The 21,178-nt window shown below is 39.4% G+C and overlaps 1 protein-coding gene across 2 annotated transcripts in view; it reads right to left on the bottom strand.

Annotated features, from left to right (window-relative positions):
* The window catches only part of FMO5 (flavin containing dimethylaniline monoxygenase 5), a 43,103-nt gene that overhangs the window by 4,382 nt on the left and 17,543 nt on the right, over positions 1-21,178 (bottom strand). For both annotated transcript variants that reach the window (NM_001101304.1, XM_059884938.1), the window contains 5 exon segments: positions 1,295-1,367; positions 7,604-7,956; positions 11,284-11,483; positions 16,301-16,443; positions 18,399-18,561. In NM_001101304.1, the coding sequence (NP_001094774.1) occupies positions 1,295-1,367; positions 7,604-7,956; positions 11,284-11,483; positions 16,301-16,443; positions 18,399-18,561 (932 nt within the window).

The raw sequence follows: 21,178 nt of genomic DNA, 5'->3' as shown, positions 1-21,178 counted from the left end.
ATGGATGACTCTTAAGAGAGCAATTTCAGGAATAAGGATGGAAGTTACAATGGAGAAAAGGGTGCCAATTTAGAACATGTAATACAGAATGTTTATATTGTTGAAGTTTGGTAGTGAAAGGAAGGAGGAAAACAGGAGGGCATCTAGAAAGGGTATCAGGGTTAAATAAAAACTTTCTCTTCCTCCCAGAAGGGAGAGTTACACTGGTATAATCATATAACTGAAGAAAACCACATCTTTGGGCATGGGGTGATTGTGCCTCTGACTTTTAGGACTTGATCAACATCAACTTCGTTCAAATAAAAATCCCCCAGTGAATAAGTTTAAGTTCTGAAATTCAGATTGCTAAATAAGCACTAAGCAGCTAGCTGATGGTACCACCTTCCCAGATCATATAGACTGTTCATACCAAGAGCTACTGGGGCCTGAGTATGCTGTCACAGGCCAGCCAGCAAATGTCCTCTGCAGATCTGCAAGTCTACCTACAGATTTGTAATTTGACCATATCCACCCCTCATTAATTCATTGCTGCCCCTCCTTTCTCTGGCAGCTCCACCCCTCATTAATTCATTGCTGCCCCTCCTTTCTCTGGCAGCTCCACCCCTCATTAATTCATTGCTGCCCCTCCTTTCTCTGGCAGCTCCACCCCTCATTAATTCATTGCTGCCCCTCCTTTCTCTGGCAGCTCCACCCCTCATTAATTCATTGCTGCCTCTCCTTTCTCTGGCAGCTCCACCCCTCATTAATTCATTGCTGCCCCTCCTTTCTCTGGCAGCTCCACCCCTCATTAATTCATTGCTGCCCCTCCTTTCTCTGGCAGCTCCACCCCTCATTAATTCATTGCTGCCCCTCCTTTCTCTGGCAGCTCCACCCCTCATTAATTCATTGCTGCCCCTCCTTTCTCTGGCAGCTCCACCCCTCATTAATTCATTGCTGCCCCTCCTTTCTCTGGCAGCTCCACCCCTCATTAATTCATTGCTGCCCCTCCTTTCTCTGGCAGCTCTAACAGCCCTTCAAGTAATTCTTGCCAAAATAACATACCTGGTTTTCCCTCCGTGTACTTTTTCCTACTTGACTTTTCTTTTAGGCCTTACACATAGGATTTTCTTAAGCTCTTATCTCCTTTCCCATCCATACTCAAATCACTTGGTGGTATTTCTCTATTCTGTTGTGACAAACTATTATTTCCTTTCCTTCAAAATATCTAAATCCTTAAATGAACACAAGGAAAATAAATATAGTACAACATTGCTCTTATTAAGAATTGAGTGGGAAAAATTGGGAGAATTCTTACTGTTTTGCCATATCCTCTTGAACTTTAGCTATTTCTGTCATCATTTCACTTTGTGGGGGCAATGTCTTTAACCCTAAAGAGAAAAAAAAAATCAAAAATTTATGTGTAAAATTACCTCAGTCTGAATAATAATCCTATTAACAATGACCATGCTATGGAGAATTCAAAGGAATACAGGCTAGTTTTCTGTACCAAGGAAGTTACACATTCAGTTGATCACCTTACCCTTCCACCACCAGAATATAACCATATTAACTTTGGTAGCTTACTCTTTCCCACTTTGTCTTTGGAAGAAATTTCTCCTAATCTGCTTTCCAACCAATATCCGCCTCCTCCCTAAAATAGTCTTTCAACTGGGAAATGAGATATGGACATGAGAAAATGATAAAAATTATATGAAAAGTTAGGTTCAAAGTAAAAGGGTGGGAGGATGATGGGAAACACATCTGTTCTTGTACTCAATCACAAAGGGGCTTTATACCACAGAGAGAAGGAAGTAAAAATAAACTGTCAATCTGTTTTATGCCTTAAGTCCCTTGGGGAATAAACCTTACCTTACAAGCTTTTTTATTTGGTGACAGTGAGGGGTAAGGTTAAAGGCAACTCAATACCCAGTCTTAACAAATAAATTTATGCACCAATGCACAAAGAGTTCCAGTAGCAGGAATTTAACACCAACATCAAGGACATGGCTAAACAAAGGTAGGATAGTACTTAACAATTTGCCAGGAATTTATAGGCACTATGCCATAGAGAAAATTTGAGCCAACTCTAAAGGTACTCATACCTTATGCCTTTGCTTCTGCTGTTTTCTCTGTCTTGTATGCCTTCCCCTTTACTCCTTATTTGTGTAGAAAAAGCCTGTTCATTTCCTCCGTTGGTTGTATCCAACTCTAAACCCAACTCTAAAGTGGAGCCCAGCATGCTACAGTCCATGGGGTTGCAAAGAGTCAGACATGACTTAGGGACTGAACAACTGTAGAGTTTAGAAAACCACCAAAGCTGGACTTGCATTCATTGACTAGAGATTTATTAGCTGCCTCCCATGTGCTAGGCATTGGTCTAGTCTTGGAAGACAAAGGCAAATAAACTTGACTCTTGTATTTAAAGAACTTTCAGGGACTTCCCTGGTGGTCTAGTGGTTCAGAATCTGTCTTCCAATGCAGGGGAGTGGGTTCAATCCCTGGTTAGGGAACTCAGAACCCACATGCAGCAGAGCAGCTAAGCCCTCGCACTACAACTAGAGAAGCCTGTGCCCTGCAAGGTGGACCCAGTTTGCAGCCAGAAAAACAAAGAGCTTTCAACATATTACCTGCTGTGTTGCTGCTTAGTGGGTAAGTCAGCTAGAAGATTTAGAAGATGATAGGATCTAGAAAATGATAGGATATATGGTAAAAGAAGTGAAAGATAGGCCTGAAAAAGCAGCCTTTATCCAATTTGTGAAGGAACTCGAATGCCATGCTATGACATAATGCCTCCTTGTGATCCAGAGAATTGTATCATTTCATATGGTTTGCAAGGGAAGAAAGTTACTAAATGAAAGTGGGATCCTTGCAAGGGCTCTTGAGAGGTTACAAAAGAGACAAAGATTAAAGAAAACTAGATTTTGGTCAAGGCAAGCAAGTAGACTTAGTGTTCTACAAAAGGGTGTAATATTTCCTTAACAAGAGAATAGTAATTCTAGAGAACAAAGGAAGAAGAGAATTGGGACTTGGTAGGAAAGAACACATCAGGCAAGAAGACAGGCTGAGCTGGGCATGTGTGAAATTAGCTGATTCTAAAGGCTTAAAATCAGCACAGTGAGGGTAGAATTCAGGGATGAGAAAGGCAAGAAATTTGGTAGGTAGAATGTAGGGGTATGAGTATTAGAAGAAACTCAGGGTTCCTTTTGGAAGTTTGATAAATTTATAGGGATTCTCTGATGATTCTTTCCGAGTGTTAAAAGAAAGCTGGAGGAATTAGCACTAAGCTCTGCTAGCATAGAAAACTGGGCTTTTTATACAATTCCCCTAAAATCCCCTAATCCCACAGCCGTAATGCAGAATCTTCCAAATGTTTTTTCCCTAATCCTCTCAATAGTTCACTTGTTCTGGAAGAGTCTCAGTTGTTTGTTCAAAATATATTAAGGTACTGTGGCCTATTTTAATGCAACTTTTTCCTCTTACTTAATTGACCACTTAAAAGATCCACTTAATATGACTGGAATTAGCCAACTTAATGGGTTACTTGCATTGGATTGCTGGTCCAGCGCTCAAGGAGTACACAATCTACTGGATAGAATTAAAGAATTAAGAAATGAAAGAACTCTGGGACATCCCTGGTAGTCCCTGTGGTTAGGACTCCATGCTTCCAATGCAGGGGACACGGGTTTGATCCCTGGTTGGAGAACTATGATCCTATGTGCCCTGTGGTGTGGCCAAAAAATTAAAAGAAAAAGAAAAGAAATGAAAGAACTTTGGGGAAATCTGGGAAAGCTCTTTTTTTTTTTTGCTAATCTTTTTTAAAAAAATTTATTTATTTTAATTGGAGGCTAATTACTTCACAATATTGTGGTGGTTTTTGCCATATATTGTCATGAATCAGCCATGGGTGTACATGTGTCCCACCATCCTGAACCCCTCTCCCACCTCCCTCCCACCCATTCCTCTGGGTTGTCCAGAGCACCAGCTTTGAGTGCCCTGCTTCATGCATCGAACTTGCACTGGTCATCTATTTTACATATGGTAATATACATTTTCAATGCTATTCTCTCATATCGTCCCAACCTTTCCTTCTCGCACGTAGTCCAAAAGTCTGATCTTTACATCTATGTCTCATTGACTGTCTTGGATATAGGGTCATCTTTACTGTCTTTCTAAATTCTATATATATGCATTAATATACTGTATTGGTGTTTCTCTTTCTGGCTTACTTCACTCTGTATAATAGGCTCTGGTTTCATCCACCTCGTCAGGACTGACTCAAATGCATTCTTTTTTATAGCTGAGTAATATTTCATTGTGTATATGTACCAAAACTTCCTTATCCATTCTTCTACCAATGGACATCTAGGTTGCTTCCATGTCCTAGCTATTGTAAACAGTGCTGCAATGAGCATTGGGGTACGTGTGTCTCTTTCAATTCTGGCTTCCTCAGTGTGTATGCCCAGCAGTGGGATTGCTAGGCTGTATGGCAGTTCTATTTCTGGTTCTTTAAGGAATCTCTACACTGTTCTCCATAGTGGTTGTACTAGTTTTCACTCCCATCTATCACCATAGTTTCTTTTTCTCTACTACCATGAAGTATTCACTAGGGAAGAAGCTGTAATTTTTATAAGAACTCTGAATCCGTTCAGTTGAGTCACTCAGTCATGTCCGATCTTTGTGACCCCATGAACTGCAGCATGCCAGGCTCCCCTGTCCATCACCAACTCCCAGAGCTTACTCAGACTCATGTCCACTGAGTCAGTGATGCCATCCAACCATCTCATCCTCTGTTATCCCCTTCTCCTCCTGTCTTCAATCTTACCCAGTATCAAGCTCTTTTCCAGTGAGTCACTTCTTCACATCAGGTGGCCAAAGTATTGGAACTTCAGCTTCAGCATCAGTCCTTCCAACGAATATACAGGACTAATTTCCCCTAGGATGGATTGGTTGGATCTCCTTGCAGGCCAGGGCACTCTCAACAGTCTTCTCCAACACCACAGTTAAAAAGTAACAATTCTTCGGCACTCAGCCTTCTTTATGGCTGTTTCTCACAGCCATACATGACTACTGGAAAAACAATATCTTTGACTAGATGGACCTTTGTCAGCAAAGTAATGTCTCTGCTTTTTAATATGCTGTCTAGGTTTGTCATAGCTTTTCTCCCATGGAGCAAGCGTCTTTTCATTTCATCACTGCAGTCACCATCTGCAGTGATTTTGGAGCCCAAGAAAATAAAGTTTATCACTGTTTCCATTGTTTCCCCATCTATTTGCCATGAAGTGATGGGACCGGATGCCATGATCTTAGCTTTTTGAATGTTTTTCACTCTCCTCTTTCACTTTCATCAAGAGGCTCTTTAGTTCTTCACTTTCTGCCATTGGGGCAGTGTCATCTGCATATGTGAGGTTACTAATATTTCTCCCAGCAATCTTGATTCCAACTTGTGCTTCATCCAGCCCAGCATTTTGCATGATGTACTCTGCATATAAGTTAAATAAGCAGGATGACAATATACAGCCTTGAAATACTCCTTTCCCGATCTGGAACCAGTCTGTTGTTCCATGTCTGGTTCTCACAGTTGCTTCTTGACCTGCCTACAGATTTCTCAGGAGGTAGGTGAGGTGGTCTGGTATTCCCATCTCTTTAAGAATTTTTCACAGACAGTTGTGATCCACACAGTCAAAGGGGCTTCCCCGGTGGCTCAGCTGGTAAAGAATTCGCCTGCAATGAGGGAGAGCTGGCTTTGATCCCTGGGTTAGGAAGATCCCCTGGAGAAGGAAAAGGCTACCCACTCCAGTATTCTGGCCTGGTGAATTTCATAGGGTTACAAACAGTTGGACACAACTGAGCAACTTTCACTTTTCACACAGTCAAAGGCTTTTGCATAGTCAATAAAGCAAAAGTATATGTTTTTCTGGAATTCTTTTGCTCTTTCTGTGATCCAACAGATGTTGGCAATTTGATCTCTGGTTTCTCTGCCTTTGCTAAATCCAGCTCGTACATCTGGAATTTCTTGGTTCACACGCTGTTGAAGCCTAGCTTGAAGGATTTTGAGCATTACCTAGCTAGCATGTGAAATGAGTACAATTGTGTGGTAGTTTGAACATTCTTTGGCATTTCTCTTCTTTGGAATTGGAATGAAAACTGAACTTTTCCAGTCCTGTGGCCACTGTTGAGTGTTCCAAATTTGCTGGCATTTTGACTGCAGCACTTTCACAGCACCATCTTTTAGGATTTAAAATAGCTCAGCTGGAATTCCATCACCTCCACTACCCTTATTTGTAGTGATGCTTCTTAAGGCCCACTTGACTTCACACTCCAGGTGAGTGATAACACCATCATAGTTGTCTAGGTCATTAAGATCTTTTTTGTATAGTTTTCCTGTGTATTCTTGCCACCTCTTCTTAATATCTTCTGCTTCTGTTAGGTCCATAGTGTTTCTGTCCTTTATTATGCCCATCTTTGCATGAAATGTGCTTTTGGTATCTCTAATCTTCTTGAAGTGATCTCTAGTCTTTCCCATTCTATTATTTTCCTTTATTTCTTTGCATTGTTCACTTAGGATGGTTTTCTTATCTCTCCTTGCTATTCTTTGGAACTCTGCATACAGATGGGTATATCTTTCCTTTTCTCCTTTGCCTTTCACTTCTCTTTTTTTCTCAGCTATTTTTAGGGCCTCCTGAGACAACCATTTTGCCTTTTTGCATTTCTTTTTCTTAGGGATGGTTTTGATCACTGCCTCCTATACAATGTTATGAACCTTCATCCATAGTTCTTCAGGTACTCTGTCTATCAGATCTGATCCCTGAATCTATATGTCAGCTCCTTTTTAGTACTTCAAATGGCACATTTTCAAATCCCTTAACCATTCTTATCTCTCTCCTTTTAATGTACTCCAGTTTCACTTTTAAAATATCTTTAGGTGTGGTCTGACCACAGTGTGGTCTGACTTAGAGAAGAATTTTGTAAATTCCAGGATATTATAGTTTTTTAATGATGTCAGGTATAATTAAGTCTTTTAGAAGCCACATTATTCTGCTAATTCATGCTGAACCTACTATCCCAAACCCTACAGTTTTTTCTCATGTTCTCATAGCCAAAACTGTCTGAAAAAGGGACTATAAAGGGGGAAATTGAGAATTTGAGTGGCTGAATCTTCTATATTCTGGACTAGTCTTTACCAGGTCTTAATTTTTTGCTGAAATCAAGTCACAGCACTTCTATATTTGACTTTCTCTAACTATAATAAAAGAAGACTGCTTCACAAATATGTATCCATTTTCTAAAATCTAGAAGAGTGGATTTTAATCTGGAGTGCACATTTTAATCACCTGGGGAACATTTTCTCAATGATTTTATATCAGCTCCATCTCGGACTTATTAACTAAATACCACCAGCAAAACATGCCTATTTTGGGAAAATTTCCCAGGAGATTTTGCTATAGGTCCATGGTTATAAATTACTACTTTATATTCCCTCAACAATTAATTTTTGAGCACTAACTTTGTGCCAGGCACTGTTTTAATCATACATACTATCTATCTGGCTATTTATAAGCAAGAACATAAATATAATTAAACATACTGCTAAGTAATCAGGTAATCATCTTACATGGTCACTTACCTTTAAATACTTGAGTGGCCCAGCGTCCTTGGAGCTCTGAAATGGGCATAATGGCACCCAAGGGCTGGATCAAGCCTATGATTGCAAGAGTTGGCTTTTCAAGGTTAGGAGGGAAGACCTTTTTATACAGGGATACCTTGTTTTTGACTACTTTGACAGAATCTTCAAGAAAAGGAAATGCAAAGCTATAGCCTGTAGCAAAGATAACAGCATCAATGTCATCTTCCCTGGAGCCGTCCTCAAATATGGCTGCTGTCTCTGTGAACTCCTTCACATTTGTTTTTACCTTCACAAAGCCAGAAATTATACGGTTTGGCAGGTCATCATTTATTGTTGGATGCTGACTGAGAGCTCTGTGAATGATGATAAAGGAGAAATGAGAGAGATCATGAGAGAGAGAGAGAGAAATCATTACCATGTAAGTAAAATTCTGCTTCAATTGAGGTGGTTAATCAATATGCCAATAGTCTCCCTTTATTCATGAAATTTGGAAACAGTCTAATATATACCAGCTTGATAAAGATAAGGACGATCTCAGAGTAGATGTTGGACTGTGGAAGGCATTGAAAGGGGAGATGTTGGAGAAGTAAGGGAAGAATGGTCTTATTTGAAAAGTACATGTATGGTTTCTCAAGGAATAATAATGCTCTTGGTGACATAATAAGGCCACAGTCTAGTGGTTTCTATCCATATGTCAGAAAGTCTGCAGAACTGTATTATCAGCATCCTACTGAGCCTCATTTTAGTTTCAAAGGCCCAGGAGGTAGACTTGAACCATCGTTTTCCAAACTGTATAATGAACTACATGTGTATAGTAATTTACTTTTATAAATTGATTTTACATACATTAACATAAACCTAATGAAGGAGGCAGGACAGTTACCATTATCCAGGTTTTATAGATGAGGAAACTGAGGACTAAAGAAGTTAAGTGACTACTTGCCTAAGGTCCTGCAGCCTAGGACTTTAGGATTTATATCAAAATGGTTTTTTATGAACTCCCTTGAGATCCTCTGGGCATGGTAAGTGGTATTTCCTAGAAATAGTATAGGATAAGGTGACAAAAAAATGACAGGTTTGCAGAATTTGGACCTTTCTAAAAACAGTCTGAATCCTTGGATATTGTGTTAACAGGCTCTGATAATCCTCAGCCTGTCATGTTCGGACAGAGCTGGCCTCTTCTCAGGAACTGGTCTGTTTAAACAGTATTACTGGCTTGTTGCATTTAGTAATTCTTTGACTCAAACCTTTAGGTTTGTGATTCTGTTCTCATTCTAACCTCATTTCATCTTTCTCTCCAAACTTACTCCTTTTCACTAACAGTACCACAATTCCACACTGTTGCCCAAATCACAGAACTGTGAGTCTTATATCTGGTTACCAAGGCCACCCTTTCTCCTTTAAACATCTTCAGAATTGTTTTACTCATTCTCTGTTTCACCTGGACTGTTATAGTTGTCTTCAGGGTCTTCTGCTCCATCCCCCTTCAATCTATGTTCTACATTTTTTTTGGGAGTGATTGTTCAAAAATGTATTTATTATTATTATGTCACTCGGTTAAAACCTTTTGATGATGGCTCTGGACTGTCTTCGTTCTAAACTTTTTATTTTATTTATTTCCAGTGAACCTGGAGATGTACTCAGGCACTCTTCTATCTCTGCCTAGTAGTCCAGCCCAACAAAACTATATGCAGGTCTTACAGCATAATGTATTTTTTGCTATTCTAAGACCTTGTATTTATAATTAGAACGCTACTTCCTTACCCATTTTGTTTGACTATCTCCTATTATTTCATAAAGACTCAGTTTATTTTGTGATTCCCAAAGTTTTGGATGCTACAGTTTCCATAATTGGGTCAAATAAATGGCTGAAAGTTTGTTGGGAAACACACTCTCCAAGTATCATCCCACTGATTAATTTCAAAGGAAAAAAATATCTTTACAGAAGAGAAACCTGGTAGCTACTACCAAATCCATGTGATCAAATTTAACATCATTAATATGCAATAAACTGTTGTCATTTGGTTTCTCATGTGATCCACCAAGAAGGCACAACACAACCTATGAGTATTGGCACCAGAACCATTTAATCTAAATATAATAGAGGAAGAATAACTATGAAAGTCCAAATTTAGAGACTTCCTGCAAAACAAATGGCTTCAATTCTTAAAAAAAACAAAAATCCGTGTAAAAAATAGAGAATTATTTCAGATTAAGAGAGACAAAAGAGAGATGACAACTGAATGCCATGGTATAATACCTGACAGGATCCTAGATTTTAAAAATAAAAAAGCTACAAAGAATTCCCTGGTGATCCAGTGGTTAGGACTCTGCACTTTAAGCCACACAGTGTGGCTCCAAAATAAAAAGCTACAAATATTATTGAAACAATTTGGGAAATTTGAATATGCAATATATTATCAATAGATAATGGTAGTTTATCAATGTTCAGTTTGCTAAGTCTGGTAATTATATTATGTTTATGTAGAAGAATGCCCTTTTTCTTAGGCAATGTATGCTAAAGAATGTAGGGTAAAGTGTCTTATTGACTACAAGTAGTTGCTCAGAGTCAGACACAGCTGAGCAACTTCACTTTCACTTTTCACTTTCATGCATTGGAGAAGGAAATGGCAACCCACTCCAGTGTTCTTGCCTGGAGAATCCCAGGGACCAGGAAGCCTGGTGGGCTGCCGTCTATGGGGTCGCACAGAGTCGGACATGACTGAAGCGACTTAGCAGCAGCAGCAGCAGCAGTTACTCTCAAATAGTTCAGGGAAAAAATGTATGAATGCATGCATGGATATATAGATACTATATATGTATGGATCTATATACCTCCAGAAAGAGAGAGAAAGGAAATATAGTGAAATGGTAATAATAGGTCAACCTAAATGAAGGGTATATGGGTGTTCATTGTACTTACTATTTTATAGCAAGTAAATCTAAACATTAAAAAAAATTAAAAGTTGGAGGGAGTAAAAAGCATTTAAAATCACCCTCTGGAAATGCTATCACAGTCCACTTCTGTGTGAAGACTTCTGTCCTTCATAATCTCCATGCATTTCTCTTATAACATCATATTCTACCATCTGTCTTCTTGTTAGAGTATTTAAAGAACTAGCCATTTCTCATTTATTGCTTACGTGATCTCGGGCAAGTTAGTTTCTCTAATTGTCAATTTTTATATTTGCAAAATGGAGATCAAAATAGTACCAACCTATAGGGCTACTGTGAGGACTAAATGAGATCATGCATGTAACACATTTAGCACCATGTTTGTCTTATATTAAGTCTTCAGAAAGGTAAGATGTTAGTATTACTATTAGGTCTTGAGTCTCAGTATTCTCAAGCCAGTTTACTGCTTGGCTCAGATGCTCAGTTGTTAGATGAGTGAAGGATGCACTGCCCTCTACTACCATTTTATTGTTGCTGTTGGGCATCATGTAAAAAGAACTCGTACCTTGGAGAATGATAAAATGATTAATGCCAAGGAGAATTCTAGACTGAAAATTACAGACCAGTAGATCTTGGACTTCCGTGGGGGCAAGGTAGAAATCTGATTTCTGATTCTGTGCATCTGTTTCATGTACAGGTAGAGATAAGCTCTACTGTTAGTCTGTGGGCACAGCCTTTATACTTTGCTTTGGCCATCCCTGCCAACTCCAAGCCTTGGAACATACCTGTGTTTAGGCTTCAGGCCAAACATTTCATGATTAAACCTTTGGTTAATCTTTTTTTCCAAATATCTATTTGTTGCTGATTCACCAATAATCTTCTTCAGCAAATGATTAAATCGAGATGACAAAATTGTATCAAAAGGATATCCATAGTCTCCTACACGATTGAGGACCCAAGCCCCTCTTCTGGTGCTGAGGAAAACCTGAGAATGGGGAAAAAATAATTTTTGCTTTTGCCATTCTCTGAAGAAATGGGAACCCATTTTTTTCAAGATGAAGTTCAAACTCATTAATCTGGCTTTTTATTCCCTGCCTATCTCTTTATTTATTTAAATTTCCTGCCATTTTCTTCTCAAACACTAAGCTTACAATTAAATTGGTATATTCACTGAACAAGAATATATCTTGCTGTAAGCTACCACTGCATTTCTGTTTAATGTCATTATGCCTCCCTGAAAGGCCCCCTATTCCCTAAATTCTCCAAAGCTTATTCCTTTTTAAGATCCAGAATCAAGTCTCCCTCCTCCATAAGATACCACTGATCATTCTGGCTGATAATTTTCTCTCCATTTTCTGAACTTCTCTAGCACTTATCACCTGTCCAATTCATCTAAAATCAGGGGACAATAAAGCTGACAGCAAGTGGACATCATTTAATCTAAAACCTTTAATCTTTTCTTTGACATTGTTTGCATTATTACAAAAAAACATCAATTATACTGATATTTAACATTGTATATTCTGATTTTTGTCTTTCCGAATGTATTTTCTCCAAGGTGGAAGGTATAGCACATACATCTTCTAGTTCCCAACATACCATCATCACCATTTCCATTTATTGAGAATTATAACCCGTAAGTCATTGTACTAGGTCCTTTATCTGTATTTTTATTTGATCAATAAATAAATACCTCTTGAGGTAGGTAATGTTATGTCCATTTGATGGATGAGAAACATGGAGAAGATGAATAATTTGCCTGAACTCATATAGATCTACTAAGTGGTAGAGCTGAATTTCTAACCTAAGTCTTACCTATGCCAAAGCTTGTGCTTAAGAAATGTTTCAGTTATTTAAGGGAAAAACTGAATATTGCGAGTAGAACAACATGGGAGCTGGTCACTCTTTCTGTGTCATCTGCTGGCTCAAGTCCACATTCAGAGCTAATAAAAGTTTGGTATTCAGCTACTTGGCAAAAGCATCACTTTGTCTACGTTATAACACTCTCTAGAGATACTTTCCAGGGTTGTAAGCTATTTAAGCGGAGAAGGCAATAGCACCCCACTCCAGTACTCTTGCCTGGAAAATCCCATGAATGGAGGAGGCTGGTGGGCTGCAGTCCATGGGGTCGTGAAGAGTCGGACACGACTGAGCGACTTCATTTTCACTTTTCACTTTCCTGCATTGGAGAAGGAAATGGCAACCCACTCCAGTGTTCTTGCCTGGAGAATCCCAGGGACGGGGGAGCCTGGTGGGCTGCCGTCTATGGGGTTGCACAGAGTCGGACATGACTGAAGTGACTTAGCAGCAGCAGCAAGCTATTTAAGTACAATGTTTTGTGGGGGTTTTTTTTGTTTTTTGTTTTTTTTGGTCCATGCCATGCAGCAAGTGGGATCTTAGTTCCCCAACCAGGGATTGAACACGCACCCTCTGCAGTGGAGTCTTAACCACTGTACTGACAGGGAAGTCCTTGTTTCATGGTTTTTTGTTTAAGTCCTCCTGTTAAAAGGTGACCTGTCTACAGCGGGATGATCATATACTTCATACATGTATTCTCACCAATGGTGCCCTTAAGCACTATCATAATTAAGCACTTTTATGTGTCACAGTTGAAAGAGCATGCATGGTCTTAGGAATCAAATGATTTTGTGTGCAGTCTATGTAACTTTTAAAATATAGGTTATAAGTAATGTAAATGCTCAGAGCTTCAGTTAAAAAGTTCTCAACCAATACATTATAAAGCAATTATCCTCTATTTAAAAAATAGTAAAAACTTCTCTATGTATAAAATAGTGACAATAATACATATGTCACAAACCTTTATCAGAAACATATCCACCTTACCTTAACCCACTCTTGCTGCCTTGTTCTTTGGCAATTTATGGTTCCTCAGTGCTTGTAAAGAAATAGAGGAAAACAACAGAATGGGAAAGACTAGAGATCTCTTCAAGAAAATTAGAGATACCAAGGGAACATTTCATGCAAAGATGGGCTCAGTAAAGAACAGAAATGGTATGGACCTAACAGAAGCAGAAGTTATTAAGAAGAGGTGGCAAGAATACACAGAAGAACTGTACAAAAAAAGATCTTCATGACCAAGATAATCACAACGGTGTGATCACTGACCTAGAGCCAGACATCCTGGAATGTGAAGTCAAGTGGGCCTTAGAAAGCATCACTACGAACAAAGCTAGTAGAGGTGATGGAATTCCAGTGGAGCTATTTCAAATCCTGAAAGATGATGCTGTGAAAGTGCTGCACTCAATATGCCAGCACATTTGGAAAACTCAGCAGTGGCCACAGGACTGGAAAAGGTCAGTTTTCATTCCAGTCCCAAAGAAAGGCAATGCCAAAGAATGCTCAAACTACCGCACAATTGCACTCATCTCACATGCTAGTAAAGTAATGCTCAAAATTCTCCAAGCCAGGCTTCAGCAATACATGAACCGTGAACTTCCAGATGTTCAAGCTGGTTTTAGAAAAGGCAGAGGAACCAGAGATCAAATTGTCAACATCTGCTGGATCATGGAAAAAGCAAGAGAGTTCCAGAAAAACATCTATTTCTGCTTTATTGACTATGCCAAAGCCTTTGACTGTATGGATCACAATAAACTGTGGAAAATTCTGAAAGAGATGGGAATACCAGACCACCTGACCTGCCTCTTGAGAAACCTGTATGCAGGTCAGGAAGCAACAGTTAGAACTGGACATGGAACAACAGACTGTTTCCAAATAGGAAAAAGAGTACGTTAAGGCTGTATATTGTCACCCTGCTTATTTAACTTATATGCAGAGTACATTAGGAGAAACGCTGACCTGGAAGAAGCACAAGCTGGAATCAAGATTGGCCAGAGAAATATAAATAACCTCAGATATGCAGACGACACCACCCTTATGGCAGAAAGTGAAGAGGAACTAAAAAGCCTCTTGATGAAGGTGAAAGAGGAGAGTAAAAAAGTTGGCTTAAAACTCAACATTCAGAAAACGAAGATCATGGCATCTGGTCCCATCACTTCATGGAAATAGATGGGGAAACAGTGGAAACCGTGTCAGACTTTATTTTTGGGGCTCCAAAATCACTGCAGATGGTGACTGCAGTCATGAAATTAAAAGACACTTACTCCTTTGAAGGAAAGTTATGACCAACCTACATAGTATATTCAAAAGCAGAGACATTACTTTCCCAACAAAGGTCCATCTAGTCAAGGCTATGGTTTTTCCAGTAGTCATGTATGGATATGAGAGTTGGACTGTGAAGAAAGCTGAGCACCGAAGAATTGATGCTTTTGATCTGTGGTGTTGGAGAAGACTCTTGAGAGTCCCTTGGACTGCAAGGAGATCCAACCAGTCCATTCTAAAGGAGATCAGTCTTGGATGTTCATTGGAAGAACTGATGCTAAAGCTGAAACTCCAATACTTTGGCCACCTCATGCAAAGAGTTGGCTCAGTGGAAAAGACTCTGATGCTGGGAGGGACTGGGGGCAGGAGGAGAAGGGGACAACAGAGGATGGGATGGCTGGATGGCATCACTGACTCGATGGACGTGAGTCTGAGTGAACTCCGGGAGTTGGTGACAGATACGGAGGCCTGGCGTGCTGTGATTCATAGGGTTGCAAAGAGTCAGACAGAACTGAGTGACTGAACTGAACTGAGTGCTTGTAAGGCCAAGCTTCTGTATAGCTGACAATTTAACAAGCCAATGGTATTAAAGAAAGTTCATGACTTGGGTTCCTACCACATACTTTGAAAATTCTTTTATCACATCACCCCCGTACATTTTTACCCTTTATTATTTACATAACTGTTTCCTAATAAATGCTTATTGAATTAATTCATGGAGTAACATATAAAATCAGTTCTGTGGCAATAGATGGGGATAAACCTGAGAAGAACTGTTATTGAATGGAATTTCTGGGTAAAGGTTATTTAACAAAGTTGTGGCATTAAACTTCTATTTTTAAAAGTAATTTTTTTAAAAAGTAATTTAAAATGTATGTTTAATTAAAGTTACTGAAGAACAACCAGGCATTTAACTATGCCAAAAAAGTTATGATTCCATAAAGACATGAATCTTTATGATTCCAGAAAGACAATGATGTCTTTTTCTAGGAATTTATAATGAAGATACTTTCTTCCCAGTTCAAAATCTATGATACACAAAAAATAAAAAACAATCAAAAAACCCTCAAGGACATAGAAATGGCTTTACTGTGGATGTAATTCTATGTTAACTAATTGTACACGGAAGCTGGGGAGAGCTGCTTGCATGTGCTACAATGTGGATGCTTTTCATACTGATGTCTGTTGTCTTTAGAGGATTAGACTGCTTTTTTTTTTTTTTTTTCATTTGGGGAGTGAAGAAGAGTGAAGGGGAAAATTCCCCTACCAGCCTATGAGTGAAAAGCCTTCAATGACCCAGTACACTTTCCTTCAAAATAAGAGCATAGCACTTCTGCTGGCCACCAGGTGGTCCCCACTGGATGCTGCATTCTAACAAGCTCTCCCAGCAATCACTTGGTCTTCTTCAAAGCCAGAAGCACCCTCCGAAGAGACAGCTGAGAGCGATTATGGGCACAGTCCTTGGTCATAACTGAATTCCTTAGAGTGACCAGATAAATGATGGAAATCTTAACTTGTAACCTGGCTCAGTCACATCATCAATCATGATGTTGCCAATTGAGGCTACAAAACCAATCCCTACATTTGCCATTGGCACTGATGGGCTGTGTGCAGGTATATACACTCCGTTGGGTCCTGCGGCTTCCTTGGTGAAGCAAAGTAAATAATTTTACTAATTCAAACCTGTTTGGCCCTGTGGCTAATTTCCACTGCCAGGTCCCCTCCAGAATTCCCAATGCCGATTATAATGACTCTCTTTCCAGTGAAACTGTCTGGATTCTTATAATCTCGACTATGGAAGTATTGTCCTTTGAACTTCTCAATTCCTACAACAGAAGGAAAAATAATTAATGGGTAATGGTCATTCAATTTTTTTGCAGTCTGTAGAGTTTATGCATACATTCTCCATGTATTCTCCTTTTATTCAAGCACACTGTCACCTTTTTAAATATTTTTGCCTGTTTTCTTTTCCCATAGCCCCAGAGTCAAACCTTGTGATTTCCTTACCATAAGTAGTCTGCTTACCTCAGGATCTGTTTGTATTTTGGACTTGTGGACTCACAAATCCAAACTACTTCAGAAAACATTCTCTTGTCTTTTCATCTTCTTCTTCTTCTTTTTTTTTTTTTGTAGTTGACTTGTATCAGTTCCAGATGTATAACATAGTAACTTGATATTTTATAGATTATGCAACATTCAAACTTATTACAATATTATAGTGGTTTAGATGCTAAGTTGTGTCAGACTCCTTGTGACCCTCCGGACTGCAGCCTACCAGGCTCCTCTGTCCATTGGATTCTCTGGGCAACAACCCTGGAGTGGGTTACCATTTTCTTCTCTAACAATATTATAGTATTTTGACTACATTCTTTGTGCTGTATATTATATTACTTGTGACTTATTTTATAATTAGTAGTTTGTATTTCTTAATCCCCTTTACCTATTTTGCCCACCCCACCCTCTCATCTTCTGTAAATACCTACTTCCATTTCAATTGTAGTATATATGTTTTTATATACTCTAGAGTATACATAGAATCCATGTGCAATGCAGGAAGACATGGGTTCAATCCCTAGGTTGAGAATATCCCCTGGAGGAGGAAATGGCAACCCACTCCAGTGGTAACACAAAGAGTTGAAAACTGAGCAACTGAGCACATATATAGTATTTTTTTCCCCTCAAAATGAAAATCCAGGCCAAAGACTGTAATTTAACTCTTTCTTTAAGCTTTATTTTCTTGCTTAGAAACTCAATATTTCTGTTTGTTTCCTCCATTGCTTAAAAAAAAAAAAAAAAAAAAAGCCTTCATTCAGGATAAAGAGATGTGGTACATTTATACAATGAGATATTACTCAGTCATGAAAAAGAACAAAATAATGTCATTTGCAGCAACAGGGATGCCCCTAAAGGTTGTCAAACTGAGTGAAATAAGTCAGAGAAAGACAAATATCATATGGTATCTCTTATATGTGGAGTCTAAAAAAATTGCACAGATGAACTTATTTACAAAACAGAAAGAGTTATAGAAAACAAACTTCTATAGGGAGGAAAAGTGGGGGAGGGATAAACTGGGACATGGGGATTGGCATATACACACCACTGTAAATAGACAGCTAATAAGGGGTCTCTGGTGGCTCAGTGGTAAAGAATTCACCTGCCAATGCAGGAAACATGGGTTCAATTCCTTGGTTGAGAAGATGCCCTGGAGAAGGAAATGGCAACTGACTTGAGTATTCTTGCCTGGGAAATCCCATGGATAAAGGATCCTGGTGGGCCACAGTCTATTGGGTCGCAAAAGAGTCTGGCATAACTTGACAACTGAACAGCAATAGTAAGGACCTGTTGTATAGCACAGGGAACTCTTTTCAATACTCTGTAATGACCTGTGTGGCAAAAGAACCTTAAAAAGAGTGGATATATGATTCACTTTGCTATATAGCAGAAACTTTTCAAAACACAATATTTAAATCATCTATACTCCAATAAAATTTTTTTAAAGCCCTCGTTCAGTCTAATGCAGATCAACTCTTTTTATCCTTAGAAAAACTATAATCATTGTGAAACTAAATATAAAGCCTTCTAATTTTCCTCTAGACCCCCATGTTACTGTTATTTCTACCTCCCAAATATTATTAATACAAGTTACCACAACATTTTTCAGGAGAATATGCAGAATTAGGATAAGCCTTATTTCATCCCAAGGTAGGAATCACTCAGACCATTCTTTAGGGACCAGGTCACAGGCATGGTTCAAGGGTCTTCCTGCTTAGTAGGTACTTACCAGGGAAGCTTTCCAAGGGTAAGTGAGCATAGGTGTGATGGCCAGTGCAAACCATAACTCCATCGAAGACATACACCTCCTTTTTCCCTTCAGATTCCGTGACCACCTCCCATTGGCCCGAAGTGGGGAAATCAGGTTGCTTCTTCACACTGCAAACAGTGGTCTAAGAAGAAAAGGGATCACCACGGGGGACTGTAGCCACAGATATGCAGTGGTCATCTTCCCTGACAGGTATGTCTTTGCACGGGGTTACACGAAAGGGCTGATACCACATAAGAGGGCTAAGGCAGGGATATTTGATATTCATACTCTACAAATAAGAACTATTTTTGTTTCGGGCTATGGTCAGAGTGAGAAAACTTTCACGAGGCAAGCTAAATAAAACAGAGTCGGCAGACTAACGGTGCACTATCTTCTCCTTCTAGAAAAGTACAAATGACTACTTTTCTTGGGCCATGCCTCAGTTGGTAAAGATTCTGCCTGCAATGCAGGAGACCAGAGTTTGATCCCTGGGTTGGAAAGAATCCCCTGGAAAAGGAAATGGCAACCAACTCCAGTATTCTTTCCTGGGAAAATCCCATGGACAAAGGAGTCTGGCAGGCTATAGTCCATGGGATCACAAGAGTAGGACACAACTTAGCAACTAAACCATCACAACCACCACCGCCTTGGTCAGAGTGAGAAAACTTTCATGAGGCGACCTAATTCAAATGAGTTGGCAAATTAACATTGCACTGTCCTCTCCTGCTGCTGCTAAGTCACTTCAGTCATGTCCGACTCTGTGTGACCCATAGATGGCAGCCCACCAGGCTCTCCCGTCCCTGGGATTCTCCAGGCAAGAATACTGGAGTGGGTTGCCATTTCCTTCTCCAATGCATGAAAGTGAAAAGTGAAAGTGAAGTCGCTCAGTTGTGTCGGACTCTTAGCGACCCAATGGACTGCAGCCTACCAGGCTCCTGCATCCTTGGGATTTTCCAGGCAAGAGTACTGGAGTGGGGTGCCATTGTCTTCTCTGAGAAAAGTGCAAATTACTAGTTTTATTAGGCCATGCATGTGTGTATGCTCAGTCACTCAATCATGTCTGACTCTTTGCGATCCCCTGGACTGTAGCCCACCAGGCTCCTCTGTCCACGGGATTTTCCAGGTAAGAATACTGGAGTGGGTTGCCATTTCCTCCTCCAGGGGATATTCCTGACACAGGGATCGAAGTCTGCTGTGTCTCCTGCATTGGCAGGTGGATTCTTCACCACTGCGCCACCTGGGAAGCCCTTCTTGGACCATATGCCCTGGACCATACCCTAAGGCAATATGATACTTAAATAAAATTTGGGCTTCTCTTGTGTTTCTAAGACACTTGATGTACTAAATGCCTATTCCTCCCCATACTCCCAGACATCCTGAGATCTTCTGATGCTTTCTTATCTCAAGTTCTGTTCTCACTGTCTAGTCTTAAATGTGTGACTGAGCTAATAAGGCTCCCTTTCCTAATAGAGTAGAAAAACATCTCAGTGGCTCATGTTTTGTGTAAATGAACTTCTTTGACTCCCATAAATGCCCATTTTACAAATAACTAGAAAGAAAGAAGATACAAGATGGGATAGTCAGTGGTATAGTTTTTAGCTTTAAAAACAAATACGGGTTACTTTACCTAGTCTAAGGAAACATTAAGAGTATGTCCTATGTGCTTCTAGGATTTATGACCATAATGTCTTGGTGGACTGATAGAGATACCACTCTTATATACCCAAGTGATCCTATATTATTTATAGTTCCTCTCTAGCATGTTCTTACTTTTACACAGGCCGGTGCTTCTGCCTGGACCATCCTTTTATGCTTTCTTCATTTGGAGATACTCACCCTTCAGCATTTAGTTTGGTATTATCTCCTCTAAGAAAACGTCCTTGGTACCTGATAATTCAAGCTCTGATGGGTTAAGTGTCCCACCTCTGAGCTGCAATGTATAGATCTCAGGGCATTTATCACCCTGTAACTCTGTATTTAAGACTGTTAAATCACTGTTTTTTTGTTTGTTTTGTTTTTTTGGTATTTGTTTCTTCACTGCTTAGTGTGATAACAAACCTAAGTGTTTTTAACAAGTGAAGAGAAGCACCACTAGGCTGTAAACGACTGACTTTAGAAGTCGTTACTGGATATTGCCATTTTAATTTTGTTGTTAAATAGAAAAAGGCATGATTTAGTAGAATGATCAGAAAGTAGAAGATTTGGGCTTTTTGCCAGCTGTCAGAAATACTGGTTCTTTTATGGTCATGGCTTAAAATGATAGAAATATCATGGAAGATTTTACAGCAGGAAGGAACCAAGGAGGTGATATACTACAATCATCTTGTTTTAAAAATAAAACTAAGACACATCAAAGTTGAGGAACTTACTTGCCTGAAGTCACAAGTAGATTAGCAGCAGAATAAAACTTAAGATTTTTTCCTCAATTCAGTGTTCTTTCCTCTACACCAGAGTTGACTTATTTGCTTTCTCATAACTGTTCAATAACTAATTCATGGGGTTGTTGTCGTCACATAAAAAATGCTTTGGAAAGCACTTCAGAAAGCATAAAGGGCTAAGTGGCAAGTTGTAGAACAAACTGTGGCACCAGAAGGTTTCAAAGTGTCCATACCTGTCAGTTCTCATTTGTTTATTGTAATCAAATGATACAGAATGAAGGCAATGAAATGAAGGTTGCTTCCTGGATCTGTAGCCAAAATACATAGAAGAGAGACTTTCCCACTGATACTTTTCAGTCAGAGAGAAGACACAGTGTGGAG

Source organism: Bos taurus, chromosome 3 (assembly GCF_002263795.3).
Source record: "Bos taurus isolate L1 Dominette 01449 registration number 42190680 breed Hereford chromosome 3, ARS-UCD2.0, whole genome shotgun sequence".
In the NCBI taxonomy this organism is placed as follows: Eukaryota; Metazoa; Chordata; class Mammalia; order Artiodactyla; family Bovidae; genus Bos; species Bos taurus.
The sequence above is the reverse complement of the archived record's forward strand: the minus strand, read 5'-3'. Positions and strand labels throughout refer to the sequence as shown.